Source organism: Giraffa tippelskirchi, chromosome 5 (genome assembly GCF_054371585.1).
Source record: "Giraffa tippelskirchi isolate mGirTip1 chromosome 5, T2T-mGirTip1v1.2.pri, whole genome shotgun sequence".
NCBI lineage: Eukaryota > Metazoa > Chordata > Mammalia > Artiodactyla > Giraffidae > Giraffa > Giraffa tippelskirchi.
This window is the reverse complement of record NC_137279.1, coordinates 22720385-22737583: the sequence shown is the minus strand read 5'-3', so window position 1 is coordinate 22737583 and position 17199 is coordinate 22720385. Positions and strand designations below refer to the sequence as shown.

Below are 17199 nucleotides of genomic sequence, written 5' to 3'. Positions count from 1 at the left end.
TCAGCGATCAATGCAAAGAAATAGAGGAAAACAATAGAATGGGAAAGACTAGAGATCTTTTCAAGAAGATTAAGAGATACCAAGCGAACATTTCATGCAAAGACAGGCTCAATAAAGGACAGAAATGGTATGGACCTGACAGAAGCAGAAGATATTAAGAAGAGGTGGCAAGAATACACAGAAGAACTGTACAAAAAAGATCTTCACGACCCAGTTAATCACGATGGTGTGATCACTCACCTAGAGCCAGACATCCTGGAATGTGAAGTCAAGTGGGCCTTAGAAAGCATCACTACGAACAAAGCTAGTGGAGGTGATGGAATTCCAGTTGAGCTATTTCAAATCCTAAAAGATGATGCTGTGAAAAGTGCTGTACTCAATATGTCAGCCAATTTGGAAAACTCAGCAGTGGCCAGTCGTAAAAGAGATGGGAATACCAGACCAACTGACCTGCCTCTTGAGAAACCTGTATGAAGGTCAGGAAGCAACAGTTAGAACTGGACATGGAACAACAGACTGGTTCCAAATAGGAAAAGGAGTATGTCAAGGCTGTATATTGTCACCCTGCTTATTTAACTTATATGCAGAGTACATCATGAGAAACGCTGGGCTGCAGGAAGCACAAGCTGGAATCAAGATTGCTGGGAGAAATATCAATAACCTCAGATATGTAGATGACATCACCCTCATGGCAGAAAGTGAAGAGGAACTAAAGAGCCTCTTGATAAAAGTGAAAGAGGAGAGTGAAAAAGTTGGCTTAAAGCTCAACATTCAGAAAACTAAGATCATGGCATCTGGTCCCATCACTTCATGGCAAATAGATGGGGAAACAATGGCTGACTTTATTTTGGGGGGCTCCAAAAACAAAGGTCCGTCTAGTCAAGGCTATAGTTTTTCCAGTAGTCACGTATGGATGTGAGAGTTGGACGGTGAAGAAAGCTGAACGCCACAGAATTGATGCTTCTGAACTGTAGTGTTGGAGAAGACTCTTTAGAGTTCCTTGGACTGCAAGATCCAACCAGTCCATCCTAAAGGAAATCAGTCCCGGATGTTCATTGGAAGGACTGATGCTGAAGCTGAAACTCCAATACTTTGGCCACCTCATGCAATGAGTTGACTTATTGGAAAAGACCCTAACGCTGGAAAGGATTGGGGGCAGAAGAAGGGGACGACAGAGGATGAGATGGTTGGATGGCATCACTGACTTGATGGACATGGGTTTGGGTAGACTCCGGGAGTTGGCGACGGACAGGGAGGCCTGGCGTGCTGCAATTCATGGGGTCGCAAAGAGTCGGACACGACTGAGCGACTGAACTGAACTGAAAATCACTGCAGATGGTTATTGCAGCCATGAAATTAAAAGACGCTTACTCTTTGGAAGGAAAGTTATGACCAACCTAGACAGCATATTAAAAAGCAGAGACATTACTTGTCAACAAAGGTCTGTCTAGTCAAGGCTATGGTTTCTCCAGTAGTCATGTACGGATGTGAGAGTTGGATGTGAAAGCTGAGCGCCGAAGAATTGATGCTTTTGAACTGTGGTGTTGGAGAAGACTCTTGAGAGTTCCTTGGACTGCAAGGAGATCCAACCAGTCCATCCTAAAGATCAGTCCTGGCTGTTCATTGCAAGGACTGATGTTGAAGCTGAAACTCCAATACTTTGGCCACCTTATGCGAACAGCTGACTCATTTGAAAAGACCGTGATACTGGGTAAGATTGAGGGCAGGAGAAGAAGACAGAGCATGAGATGGTTGGATGGCATCACTGATCAATGGACATGAGATTTGGTGGGCTCCCGGAGTTGGTGTTGGACAGCGAGGCCTGGCGTGCTGCAGCTTATGGGGTCGCAAAGAGTCGGACACGACTGAGTGACTGAACTGAACTGATGTTGTAGATCACTCTTATCTGTACTCTCAACATTACAGTATTTGTTATAAATACGTACAATTAAAATTAAAACAAAAACAATACCGTAAAAAATATAGGTAAATATGTATAACTGATCTAAGGACTGTGGAAAAATTTTCTAGATTAAAAAAAAAGCCCAGAGCTTAGTTTTAAAAAAATTCAAACGAGCAAATCTTCCCTGTATTAATATTAAAATGTGGCTTCCAGTAGGTTACAGTGCACTGGGTTGTAAAGAGTCAGACAGGACCGAATGATTAACACTTTCACTTTTACTTTCTGGCCATTAGTCCTACTTTTATCTCTTGGTACCTAACAGAATCATTCTAATTCCTTATCTACTTTGATTATTTGAAAAGAGTCATCAGTTTAACAAACTCTAGTCTTTTCCAGGTAAATAATTTTATCATGAATAGAAGGTAGCATTCTAATTCTAAGCCTGTGTTGTTGGCTTTTTGTTCTGATTAGTGACAAAGTTTCACTAGCCTACTAAAATCTCAAATGCTAGCCTAATCAATACTTTTTGGTATAAGCATAAAATGATTTGAGTTTATTGTTTCACTGTACTACTGACAAGCCTCAGCCTAAGCAAGGGCAAAAGAAAATAAACAGGAAAACAAAGAGGAATTGAGATGAAGAGGAAAAAGTCAGGACAGAGGCTTATGGGGTAGGGAGGGTACATAGCAATTTCTAAAGCTTAAATGTAGACTGTTCCTTATTTCATCTTTAGACTGTGTCTTGAATTGTCACAGAAGTAGGAAACTCATTAACACTTGCTGACAAGCTTGGATGTCTCTATTTTAAGTTGTTAACATTAACTTATTTTTCTGTCATGTGTCATTGGTGATTTACAGACTTCTTTTTTAGCCTAGGGATACTTTATTCAAAGGAATACTTATCAGCAAGCAAATATGTAAAACCGGGTGAAGGTTGACAACTGCTAGATCCTTGCCTGCTCTGGGCCCTTCCAGGGCCTGCAGTTTTCCATTCATGCATGCATTCATTCAACAACTGTTTACTAATGAGCACCTACCATGTGCCAGAAATGGACATGCAGCAGGGAATAAGGCAGATAAGATCTCCTCCTTGATGAAGCTTCTAGCCTAGAACACAATGTTTTAAATTACTGCTTCAAAAAACTGGCCCCAGGCCAAATTCTGAAGGAAAAAAAAAAATCCTTTGCTCTGCACTCCCACTCCTCTCATTTCTCACCAACCCCAGATGGCCCACTAACTCTTCAGACAGTAACAGAGATATGGTCTGAAAATAAGAGGAATGCATAAGCAGCCCTAAAAATCATACTTCTTCCCCAGAAAACCAGTCACTAATTACCTGGAGACAACCTATTTTTAAGCACAAATTTAAAACTCACAGTATTCTACAATAAAGAATATATTAAAAGGTACCCTAAATCTGGATCAGCACCGACTGTCATTAAAAACGGAAGTTAAAGCAATCCTTATAACTGGCTACTACAAAAAAAATAAGTATTTAATTTGAATATTTTCAAACTATGGCACAAGTGACATTGGAACCTCATATCTACCTTAAATTAAAAATAAATTTTCATTATTAAAGCCAAGTTAGACGTAATTGGGATACAAAGTATCAGAAGCTCACAAGAACTACTTCTTTTGGCTGTCTCAAAAGTAAAGCCCTTTCAGAAACTTTTCCCAAGGTTTTAACAGATCTTGAAGGGACACCAGAACAGCAGAACCCACGGCCCAGAATGTCTTAGATCAAATCTTAGTTTTGTCATTTCGTAGCACTGTGTTGACCTTGGACAAGTTAGAAAATTTCTATCTCAATTCCTCCTGTGTAGAATGAGATTAATGACAATGACTTACTCCAGAGGGCTGATATAAAGATTAAAAGAATTACTGAAACACTTATAATGTCATGTAAAATACTTATAATGGTGTCTGAAGAAAAGTAATCAAACACTACATCATTACATTGCCAGCAGCAAAAAAATGCCACAATAACCATTTTCTTATGAATTTACTAATGCCTGATATAATTCTATTTCAAGAATATATAAACAAAAATATATTGTTTATATTGAGAAAATATAAACAAAAATGTTAATCTCTAAACTACAGATAGAGAGTATAACAATTTTAACCAAAACAATCTAGGAATGCATAATTCAAACCAAGAATTCAACAAACAGCCACTGCCACTAAGTATTCAGTAAGTTTAAACAATGCAGCATCAAAGCATTTCTCTCTGGTGGCCACTGAATACCTAATTTAAGAAAAAATGCAAAATGTAACATTATTGCTATGTCAGAAAAGTTCTCTATCCTTTTTATTAATTGTTGATGTTTACTGAGGACTATCTAGTATTCATAAGAATGAACTTCACTAATTTCCATACCTTGTCTATTGTCCAATAATTGAGATACTGTTAAAGTAAACAAATGCTGCCCCCTTGTGGACTTATGAACATGGTGTTACTTTAACCCAATGAGATCCATAAGCAAAGGACGACAAATTTTAAAAGCAAAAGTTTCTGGTTCAGCTTTTATTCTCAGTGAGATTCTCACTCCAATAAATGACCAAACACTAGACGTGTTTCACGTAATTTTACAGAAAGAATAGTTTCTTCTATAACGCAATGAATTAATGTACCACATTAACATTATTTTTCATCTCTAACATGTCTCCCCTCTCCTTCCCAAAGAAATTCTTTATTAAATGTCCTAATTAGCAAGGAATTGAAAGCTTTTAAAATGAATCTGTTATCAATGATGTGTTTGAATGTGAGAAACTAGAAAAAACCAAAAACCACCAGTGTTGTGAAAGTTTCAAAGTCCCTTGAATACTATGGATTGTATGTTTCTTTGTATGGATTGTATGTTTCTTGTATGGATTGTATGTATAGTTTTCATCAGTTCTGCCTTATGCACTCTTAAAATTGGAAATTTTTCCTTCAGAAACATTAATTCAATATAAATAAGAGAAAACAATGGACGTTTACATGCAAGATGAAACATGTAAAGGTACCTTTAAGCTCTTTGTTTGAAATATTTTGATTGAAATATTCTGATACAACTAACCTCACTTTCAGTAAGGGAGACATTTCCAAACTGAAATCTTAAATTTTCCTATGATAGTAAATGTCAGCCTCAGAAAACACAGCGTTCTGATATAAGTGTCTATGATCAAGGTTTACTTATCTTTTAAAAAACAGAATTACACTAAATGGAGCTAAAATGGCTTTCAGGAATGATGAAAAAAGAAAAGCTCTTATTCTTTTTTGAATACCTATGCAGGTTCGATCCCTGGGTCGTGAAGATGCCCAAGATGCCTTGGAGGAAGGCATGGCAACCCACTCCAGCATTCTTGCCTGGAGAACCATGTGGACAGAGAAGCCTGGCAGGCTATATAATCCATAAGGTCACAAAGAGGTGGACACAACCTAAGCGACTTAGTATGCATGCACGCAGAAGTGTATAACCAATCCTACATTTTCTAACTAGAAACGCTGCTTTTGTAATATGAAATTAAGAAGGAAATTTTTATTTTGCTTTTGGTTTTTTGTTCATTTTTAAATGGAGAAGAAAATATAATACAGGATGAATTCATGATGGTCTGGGACACTAATCAATATTACAACAGATTTCTAACCTGCATTACATTTCAGTTGGGTAGAGACATAATTATAGGTAAATGTATACACAGCAGGTCAATATGATTTATTGTATAAAAGCACTGAAACAAAACTGAGAGTTCTCCTGAATCCAAGCATCAAAGCTGACCTGTGCATGGCTATATGCCTAGCCTGGCCTACAGTAGGTGGTCAATGAATTTTTGTTAAATAGGTTAATTACTACTTTAATTAATTAGTTAAGCAAAACCCACAAACTTCTGCATTTTTAAACTCTAATCATTCCAGGGCATGATTAGGAATGCTACTATTTTCAATCTATAGAAAAAGAAGTAAATGTATGATTTTTGTCTTATTTGTTAGCAAGTTAAGCAAGCTTGAATATAGTAAGATTTAATGTAATGGTCTTTTTAACTAATGGCCTGAATTTCAAGATGAATATTCATCACATAAATAAAAATCTTAGTCATGTAAATGAAAAAGCATGTGTAGTTTTACTAATTTATAAAAAGTTAAAACTTGTCAAATTCCTGAACTGAATCAAAAATATCTTTTTTAAGGCTTCTCTATTCTACCAAGAAAATCTGAACATACACTAGCAATTTGATGCTTCTAAGGGACTACTGCTAATTGTGTTAGATGAGATACAGCCCTGCAGTTATATAATGTCCATATTTTAAGACATACAGATTCTTAGGAATGTATGGTTGAAATGACAAGATACTTGGCATTTGCTTCAAAATACTTAAGCCAAGAGAGTAAGAATAAAGAGTAAAAACACAGCGAGTATAGCAAAATTTGGATCACTGATGAGTCTGGGAGATGACTGTTATAAAGGATTCCATTCTCTCCCATCTTATGTATATTAGAAACTTTTGCTAAAAAAAAAATTTAAAGAATGGTCATCAAGATGAAGACAAAAATAATGTAAATTGATAACAAAAAGATAACTAGAAAAACCCAATATTTGAAAACTAGTCTCAATAATCCATGAGTCAAAATAAAACCAAGTTTGAAATTAAAATGTCTTTTGAACTGAGTAAAAATAAAAAATATCATATCTTTGATACAATTACAATGAACAATCTAATAAGAAAAACACCAGCATCAAAAAAATATTTAGCAATTAACAAACGTGATGACTTGTACAATAGAACTACTAAACACTGCTGAAAGAAACGAAAAAAGACATAGATGAAAACACACCCCATGTTCATGGATAGGAAGGTCGAATATTGTTACGATGTCAGAACTACCCAAAGTGATGTACAGATTTAATTCAATTCCTATCAAAATCCCAATAACTTTTTTTACAGATACATAAAAACCCATCCTAAAATTCACATGGATCTCCAAAGGACCTGAAGTAGCTAGAGAACTCACACTTCCTGATTTCAAAACTTACTGCAAGTCTATAGGAGTCAAAAAACATAGATAAAAACAGACATATACACTAGTGGAATAGAAGAGAGAATACAGAAATAAACCTTTGCATATATGATCAAAGGATTTTTGACAAGAGTGCCAAGCCCATTCAATGGAGAAAGGACAATTTTTTCAACATATGATCCTGAGAAAACTAGATATTCACATGCAAAAGAATGATTTTAGATTCTTCCTTAAAACTATATATAAAAATTAACTCAAAATGGATCAAAAACTGAAATCTAAAACCATAAAACTCTTCTTATAACTTTAGATTGGCAATGATTTCTTGTATGCCACCACTGGCACAAGCAACACAAAAGAAAAAATATATGACAAATAAGACTGTAAAATGTTTAAAATTATGTGTATCAACAGACAATATCAACAGAGTAAAAAGGCAACTCACAGAATGAGAAAGAAATATTTGCAAATCTGATAAAGGATTAATATTCAGATTAGACTGATTTGTGTTGCTGTACAGCAGAAACCAACACAACACTGGAAAGCAATTATCCTCTAATTAAAAAAAATATTCAGAATGTATCGGAAATTCCTGCAACTCAACAGCAAAAAAACAAATTCAATTCAAAAATGGAAGAAGAACTTGAACAGGCATTTCCTCGAAGAAGATATACAAATGACTAGTGAAAGTGAAGTCGCTCTGTTGTGTCCGACTCTTTGCGGCCCCATGGACTGTAGCTTACTAGGCTCCTCCATCTGTGGCATTTTCCAGGCAAGAATGACTAGTAGGCATATGAAAAGACCATCACTAATCATTAGGGAATTCAAATAAAATCTAACCAATCAAATCTAACCTCACCACCCAATAAATAGCTATGATCAAATAAACAGAAAACAAGTCCTAGCAAGGATGTGGAGAAATTGGAACCCTTATGCACGGCTGGTGAAAATGCTAAGTGGTATAGCCTCAGTAGAAAATAGTATGGCAGTTCTTTGAAAAATTAAAAACAAAATTACCATGTGATGCAGCAATTCCATTTCTGAGTATATACACAAAAGAACTGCATGCAAGGTCTCAAAGAGATATTGTTACAGCCATGTTCAGAGTAGCATCTTCACAGTAGCTAAATCATGGAAGCAACACAAGCATTCATTGACAGATAGATAACCAAAATGTGGTATGTATATATATACACAACTGGAGAAGGCAATGGCAACCCACTCCAGTACTCTTGCCTGGAAAATCCCATGGATGGAGGAGCCTGGTAGGCTGAAGTCCATGGAGTCACGAAGAGTCAGACACGACTAAGCAACTTCCCTTTCACTTTTCACCTTCATGCATTGGAGAAGGAAATGGCAAACCACTCCACTGTTCTTGCCTGGAGAACCCCAGGGATGGCAGAGCCTAGTGGGCTGCCATCTATAGGGTCGCACAGAGTCAGACACGACTGAAGCGACTTAGCAGCAGTAGCAGCAGCATATATATACAACGGAATGTTATTCATCCATAAAAAGGAAATTCTGTAACATGGATGTACACTGATGACATTATGCTAAATGAAATAAGCCAGTCAAAGAAAGAAACATATTGCACCATTCCACTTATATGAGATACCTGAAGTAATCAAAATCATGACAAAGAAAGTAGAATGGTGCTTGCCAGGACTGGGGGGCAAGAAAAAATAATGAGTTATTGTTTAATGGGTACTGAGTTTCAGTTTTACAAGATGTCAAGTGTTAAGGAGATAGATAGTGATGATAGGTGCACAGTATTATGAATGTACTTAATACCAGTGAAGAGTTCACTTGTTAAGATGGTAAAGTTTATATCCTGTGTATTTTCCCACAATAAAAGAATTTGGGGGAAAAAAGAAAAGATACCACATAAAATATTGTGGGATGTACTTAATACAGTGCTTAAAGGGAAATTTACAACACAAATTATATTAGAAAAGAAGAAATGTTTCAACTCAGTCACTTCAGTTTCTACCTTAAGAGACTAGAAAGATAAGAGCAAAGTACACATAAAGAAAGAAGAAAATGGGAAATAATAAAGTTAAGAGTAGAAATCAATGAAACAGAGAACAGAAAAATAGTGAGTATCAATAAACCAGGAGCTGGCTCTTTGAGAAGATAAAAATTCCTAAGCCAGACTATTAAGTTGGAAAAAAAAGAAGAAACACATTTCTAAAACCAAGGATGAAAAAGGGAAAATCATTACAGAATATAAAGATATTAAGAGGATAATAAAAGAATACTATGAATACTAATATGCCAATAAATTAAACAACCTAGATGAAATGGACAAATTTCTTTAAAGGCACAAACTAATGTTCAGTCAAAAAGAAATGGATAACTTAATTAGCCTTAAATCCCTTTTAAAAATTATATTTGTATTTAAAAATCCTCCCTCATAGAAAACTCAAGACCAAGACAGCTTCAATGGAGAACTGCACAAAATATGTAAAGAAGAAATAATACTAATTCTTTACAAATTTTTCTAAAAAACTGAAAAGGAGAAATATATATATACATATGTATATTCTTATATATTCTTATAAGGATATAAACTTATATAAGAATTATAAGATAAATTATAATATTATAAGAAGAATTATATTCTTATAAGAATTTAAGAATTCTTTAAGAATATAAGAATTCTTATATAAGAATATAATTATAAGCTTATCATATGTAAGAATATACCTTGTTACCAAAACCAGACAAAAGAATTATAAGAAAACAAACTGCAGCCCTATGAGATGGATACTAACAAACATTCCATTTTACAGATAAATCAAGGACTAAGGAGATTCAGTAACTTGCCAAAGACCACAGAGATAAAAATTGGCAGGCAACCTGGATTTCAGAACACAGGCTCTTAACCATAACACTATTGCTTCTCAAATTCAATTAAATTCTAGATACTTCTGCAAAAGAAAATAGTACAGAGTGCTGTCCAATACTTACCTAGAAACTATGCTGGAACCATTATAGAGATCACTAGCATATGACAATGTAGCCAAAGGTCGTACTGAATTATAGCGAGTAAACTTGGACAAGCATTCCTGAAATTCATCCAACTGGCTTGCAGTTCGACTGTCATCTATATGAAGAAAACAAAACAAAGTAAACAAATTCAACTGCAACGTAAGTCAAAGAGCAATAACCACAGATTAACAATTATATTCTAAATACAAACAATATCTCTTATTTAGAGAAGACTAATGTACACGAATTAATTAGCTGATCTTTCAGCTTTCATAAAAATTTCTCAGTGGTTCTTGAAAGACACTGTCTCTTTGAACACCAATAAGAACATACTATGAATTCTTTCTTTTTTAAGCAATCATTTCTTGCAAAACAAAGGAAAAAAAGTACCTATGATCAAGAAAAGTTAATCATTTATTAAAATAAAGTCCCTTATCAATGGAGAAAATGAGAGTTTTGTTAGTTTGAAGGAACATATTTACAGAGATACATTATCATGCTCCTGTTAACTCATCAAAACACAATTTATAACAATACAATTTAGATTAAAAAATGAATTTTTAAATAAAAAGCAAATGAAATATTTGTTCACATAATACTTTGAAGTGTTTCAAACCAATTGTGGGATGGGAGCTTTGACTAAAAACAACTTCTCTGAAATCCCTACAGGAATCTTTTTCTTACATTTCCCCATTTTCAACTTGCACCCCCAGTTATATTAGTCAATATTCTTCTCTATTCCCTTAATGCCTTTGGCATATTTATATAACATATAATACTATGCAGCATTATTTACCTGTTGGTTCCCTTTACTAAATTTACAATACTCCTTGACAGTAAAACAAGCTCTTTCATCTTTTTATTCTTAACACAGATGATAGTGCTTAGAACTTAACAAACATTGAAAAATAGAAGGCAACTGAATGGAATTTATTTTTGCTAGCTACATATTCATGGCTGATTTGTTTTTAACTTTATACAGATCAGTATATACAGATTAAAAATTCCCAAATAGAGAAAGAGAACAAAAATAGTTATAGAAAAGCAATGTAATCCAAGATGTCCAAGAACCTCCAAAATGCTGTGCTAGACTATGTTGAAAATAGACAATTTTGCTTTATGAATAGGACTTTTCATAAATCTAGCATAAGAAGCTAAACCTGGACATGAAACATGAATTTGAGATATTTTAAGAATTCTTGAATATGTACCTGAGATACGAGACATCCTTGTAGAAAAGTAACATTGCTCTAAGTCTTCAAAATGAGCAGTGAGTCGTTTTCTTCTTGATGCTAATGTGCTGTTATACCAGGGCTGTTTCTTTGTCTAAGGTGATAACGAGAAAAAGACACTTGTAATTCTGAACAAAGCATACTATTTTTTCCACAGAGAATATCCAGATGCTTGAATATCTAATTTCAAAAGTTCACATTAAAATAATTACAAATGGCAAAATCCTGTAGTTCTTAAGACCATATTTTCCAATTCTTATTTTAAAGGGAAAATAGGCCAATTTTATAAGAATAAAATGAGAAGCATCTTTCAACTCTCCAAATTAAATGAAGATAGAATTTAATATCTATGAATATCTATGAAGACAAGTGCCAAACTTAGAATTTTAAGAATTTGAATATGCATCAATTGTTATGAAACAATTACCAAAAGGAAAATAATTACTTTTCAGCATTATAGTGCAGCCCTATACATTCTGAGTAATAGGAACAGTGCTTAGTTGGATAGAATAGGTATTTAAATTAGTATTTATTATTAGGTTAAGGGGTAGTCAACATGTATATACTAAATAGTTTGATATATACATTAGAAAATCAAAATAACTAAATCATGTATATATATTTAGACAACAAAAGCAAATCTGAAATATACTAGCATATGAACTCTATTAAAAAAAGTCTATAATCCTAAATATATATCACCAACACTATGTTAACTAAAAGGGTATGAAAACTCTTCCACAAATGGTATCTATGGTTTTAATGCGGCACATTAACAGACACAGAAATAAGCTACATAATGAGATCTTTAGACGACACAAGTTAACCAATAAGAATACAACTGCTAATGTATTAAGAAACACTAAGTTACTACCATGAATAAAACACTTATCTAGAGTTAACTCCTACTAAAAGCAGATGGCTATTGTCCTCCAATTAAAAATAAATAATTTTTTAAAAGAAGAACTATATTTTAAAGCAGTGCTTGGATCACAAGAAAAAAAGACTATTTACCAAAAGATTAACAACCAAACAGGAAGCTGAACTCAGAGAAGTAAAGGTAAAATAGAACAATGTAGAAAAGGGGAAAGAAGAGGACAATATGAGGACAAATATGAACAAAAGGGCAAGTACTAGATCTGGAAAATAAAAAGAGAATTTGAAAACTGGAAGACAATCTAAAATGAATACCCAAAATGAAGGATAAAAGTCAGGGAGACAGAAAAACTTGAAAGAAAAAAAACATAAAAGAAAAGGTTTAAATATGGGCAACCCAGAGACCCAGAAAAGAGTAACAGATGGAAGAAGACATATTTTAAGGGCTAATGTTGACAATTTTCCAAAACTGAAAACATACATGAATACAGACAGAGAAATTATTCCTATCAAGGATAATTAAAAAGAAATCCACAATTACATATACTAAAGCAAAACTGTGTTTCTGTCCAAGAGAGAAAGATTTTAAAATCACACAAACAGAAAAGATAATTCATCTAATAAAAACAATTAAAAAAGCAAAACACTTCTCAAAAGCAATAATAGAAGCTAGAAGATCCTAAGCTTTGGTAATACTTAAAAAGTTGAAAGAAAATAACCTCAACCTAAAATTCAGATCCAAGAAAACTATCCTACAACAGAATGCTGAGCAAAATGCTTTTCCATGTGAATGAAAGCAAGGATTATCACCAATAAGCCATTTCTTTAAAAATTTGTGAAATTTTATAATTGTAAAGTTCAATAAAACAAACTAGAAGACTAGAGACACAGAATGAAAGAGAATCAAGGATATAGTAACCAAGCAAGTGATTTCAAATACTGTTTGTATACATTAACTATAATATCTCATTTATGGGGTTTAAGAATAAGACAGAATAAGTATACCAAAACCCAGCATATAACTCTAAAGAGAGGGCCCGGATACTTTTACTTGAAAATCCTACCAAATATTCATGGAAGATATCACATCAATCTTGCACAAACCTTTCAGAAAACACTTCCCCATTTGTTTTATGAGGCCAGCGTAACTGTAATACCCACATCCAATGAGGGTACTGGAGGAAGGGAAGGAAAAAAGAAGGGGAATAAGAGCCTGCATGACAACAAGCATCCACAGCAAAATAATAGCAAACAGACTCCAACAACATGTACAAAGAATAACTCATCATGACTAAATGGGGTTTAGTCCAAGAATGCAGGGTTGTTTTCCTATTTGAAAAATCAATCCATGCAATTCACCAAGTGGGCAAAATAAAGGAAAATAACTATATAATAATTTCAAGAGATGCAGAAAAGACAAAATTCAACACTTGTACAGGTTAAAATTTCTCAAAAATTTAGGAATAGAAGGACACTTCCTCAAGGGCATCTACCAAAATGTAGAGCTAACATATAAGCTGAAGTATTCGGGGGAAGGGGGGGGTAAAAGGAAAAAGAGAGGAGAGATTTCGGAAGGAAAGGATAAGAACGGAGAAGGAGAGGCAGGGAGAAGAGGTGAGGGAAGAAAAGAGAAGAGAACACAAAAAGATTAGAAAAGCCAAAAATATTTTTGCTGATCACATGATTTTACACAGAATTTCATGAGAATCTACAAAACAACTAGAATTAATAAGTTTAGCAAGGACTTCCTTGGTGGTCCAGTAGTTAAGAATCTACCTGTCAATGCAGGGGACATGAATTTGATCCCTGATCCAGGAAGATTTCACATGCCATGGAGCAACTAATTAGGCCTGTGCACCCTAGAGCCCAAGCTCTGCAACAAGAGAAGCCATCGTGATAAGAAGCCCGTGCGCCACAACTAAAGAGTGGCCCCCACTTGCCTCATCAAGAGAAAGCCCAGTGGGAAAGCCGAAAAGACTCAGTGCAGCCAAAAATAAATAAATGAAAATGTTTTCAAAAATTTAGCAAGATAATAAGAAATAAGGTTAACATACAAAAATCAATCATATGTTTATATATTCACAACAAAGTAGAAAATTTTAAAACAACTGGATCAATAATAGCATCAAAAAAGAATTAGAAATTAATTTAACAGAAGCATGGAAGACCTCTATATTACAAATACAAACACTGCCAAGAGAAATTTTTAAAAGACCAAAATAAATGGAAAGATATTCATGGACTAGAAAGTTCAATATTACTAATGTGTTATCATTAGCGTAACTGGGCAAATGATGCATAGACTCTCTCTATGTTTTTGTTTGTTTATACTTATTTTGTTCTGACTTTACCACACAGCTTTTGGGATCTTAGTTCCCTGACCAGGAATTGAACCCAAGCCCCCATCAATGCAGGCACAGAGTCCTAACCACTGTACTACCAGGGTATTCTCATGGGCTATCTCCGAATTATTTTTTAAAACTACACGTGAATCTACAATTATCTCGAAATTTAAAAATCTTTACAACTGTAAAAAAAACTTAGGAATAAATTTACACAGAAATAAATAAAACCTAGACTCAACATCATAAATATATCAGTTCTCCATAAGGTAATTTATGAATTAAAGGCAGTTTGAATCAAGATACCAAGAAGCTTTTTTATGCAACTAGAGAAACTGATACTGAAGTTCATGTGAAGAAACAAACCAGGAAAGAAACACTGAAAAAGAAAAGCCAGGGGGGTGGGGGAATTAATTTCTATCAGACATTAAAACATAAAGAGGTGACAGTGAAAGATGAAAAGAAAAATATGTCAGTAGAAGAGAAAGACCAGAAATAAATCCATATACACACAGAATTTTTGATATAAGAAAGGCTGCATCTCAAAACACTTGATCAAAGAAAGATTTTTAAAAAGTGGACAGGGGACTTCCCTCGTGGTACAGTGGATAAGAATCTACCTGCCAATGCTGGGGACACAGGTTCAATCTCTTGTCCAGGAAGATTCCACAAGCCTAGAGCAACTAAGCCTGTGTGCCACAACTGTTGAGCCCATGCTCCAGAGCCCACAAGTCGCAAATACTGAGTCCACGTGCTGCAACAAAGAGTAGCCGCTGGGTGCCACAACTAGAGAAAGCCCATGAGCAGCAACAGAGACTCACTGCAGCCAAAAATAAAAAATGAATAAATAAATAAAAAGTGAGCTGGGACAACTGACTAGACATTTGGATAAAGATAAAATTAGATCCACACCTCAAAACATATACAAGAATAAACTCCAAAGAGAACAGGAGTCCAAATTAATAAATGAAATGAGACAAGAAAACGTGGATAAATTTCGCTACATCCTAGTTAGAGGTAGACGTTTAGAACTATGACTCAAAACCCAGAGGCAACAAAAGATTGGTAACTTTAAATAATGATTTAGACATTTTGAACAGTTTAAAAAAAATAGAAGAAAATATAGGCAACATTTATCACAGATAGAGTGCCAATTTTCTTAATACACCGACTGCCAAGTCTTAAAAATTAAACAAAACAGATAAAAAACTTTATAGAAAAAAATAGGCCAGAAATATGAATACATAATCCACTAATAAGTGTATTAATATACCAGCAGTCATATGATATTTGTTCAATCTAACTCATAATTACAGAAACACTAAACTATTCTGAGATATATTTCTCTCTTGACAGGTAAGCAAAAATTTTAAAGTAAAACTCATTCTATTAGAGAAGCTCTGAGAAAGATTCTAGGAGAGCAGACACATTCATATACTGCTGGGGAAAGTGCAAACTAGTACAATCCTTTGGGGGAGGAAGATGATTTGGCAATATCAATCTCTCTGTCTGTCCATCTGTCTATCCATCTACCCATCCATTCATCCATCTTTGACCCAGAAATCCCACATCTAGGAATTTACACTGAAGATACAACATCCAATGATATGAAAATATATATGTAGAAATTAATCACTGCATCACTACTTTATAATTACAAAATAATGTAAACTACCTCTCTTTAAGTAACAAATTGATTAAATAATCCTATGCAGCTATAAAAATAAGGAAAAATTCTATGCACTTCTATAGATTTGTTTTCATGATAAACTGTTAAATAAAAAAGCAAAGCACAGAAGAGAATCACATCAGCATGAATCCATAGCTTTTATGACAGATACAGAAACACAGATATGTGACATACATAGATGATTATATAAATGATGTTCATCAATTGAATAGTAATCTCAGCTGGTCTAGGCTGCCCACATGGTTATATACAGAGCTACTGACTCTTAACCTATACTGCAAAATGTATTAAATAAAGGTAAGTGGTATTCCATAACCATAAGCCTGAGAGTTGTTTGGGAACAGACTGCATCACTCTCTCAATATTGTTTAGTAATAATAATTTAATTTATGATTCACCTATTTCAGTGAAGTCTGTAAGTTAATAACTGGCCACATAACTAGAATGCACTGCCTATGGAGCTAGCTATTCTACTATGACTGGGCATATTTTTTCTCTAGAATTTTTGCTTGTATAAATAATATTGGTATATAACTTTTAGATAGTACTTCGAATCATTTCTTATAAGAAATTTCTATGTTTATCACTACCAAATCACACAGCTGAGTATTATTTTACATGTGAGTGGGCCATTTGGATTTATCTTTTTTCCCCATGTTCTTCAATCTACTTTTTGCCTGTTGGCGCTTTCATCAAAAACATGGAATTGATATAAGAAACTTTTTTTATTTTGAAGCAATTAAACCATTTGTCTATCATATTGATAATACCTTTTCCAGTTTGGGTATAAAATTTTGTTTGTGGTACTTTCTTTTACACTGTCCTCTTTCTTAATTTCTACAGTTCTATTATTATCTAAATCATTATTTAGCTGATCAGAACTCTTACAGTAAGAGATAAAATAGAAAGCCAATTTCCAGCAAATGGTTTCCTGGGTATCGCAAGATAATTTACTTAATCTTCCGTTTTACCACTGATCTGCATAACCACCTTCACCATAGGGTAAACTCTTAATTACCTTTCAGTTAGATTTAAAATTTTTATTGTGCCCCATTTGTTAGAGCAGTCTTAGAATACATTAAAATAACCTATTGGGTAAATGTCCTTGTAATATACTTCTGAAGCATTCATTCTACAAATAACCATTTAAAGTCAGTTGGT

At 34.1% G+C, this 17199-nt stretch overlaps 1 protein-coding gene across 12 annotated transcripts in view; it reads right to left on the bottom strand.

The window, feature by feature from the left end:
* COP1 (COP1 E3 ubiquitin ligase) overlaps positions 1 to 17199 on the bottom strand; it is a 218880-nt gene that overhangs the window by 105145 nt on the left and 96536 nt on the right. For all 12 annotated transcript variants that reach the window (XM_081493670.1, XM_081493677.1, XM_081493674.1 and 9 more), the window contains 2 exons: positions 11110 to 11224; positions 9878 to 10013 (listed from right to left, as the gene is read on the bottom strand). In XM_081493670.1, the coding sequence (XP_081349796.1) occupies positions 9878 to 10013; positions 11110 to 11224 (251 nt within the window). The remainder of the gene's footprint in view (positions 1 to 9877; positions 10014 to 11109; positions 11225 to 17199) is intronic.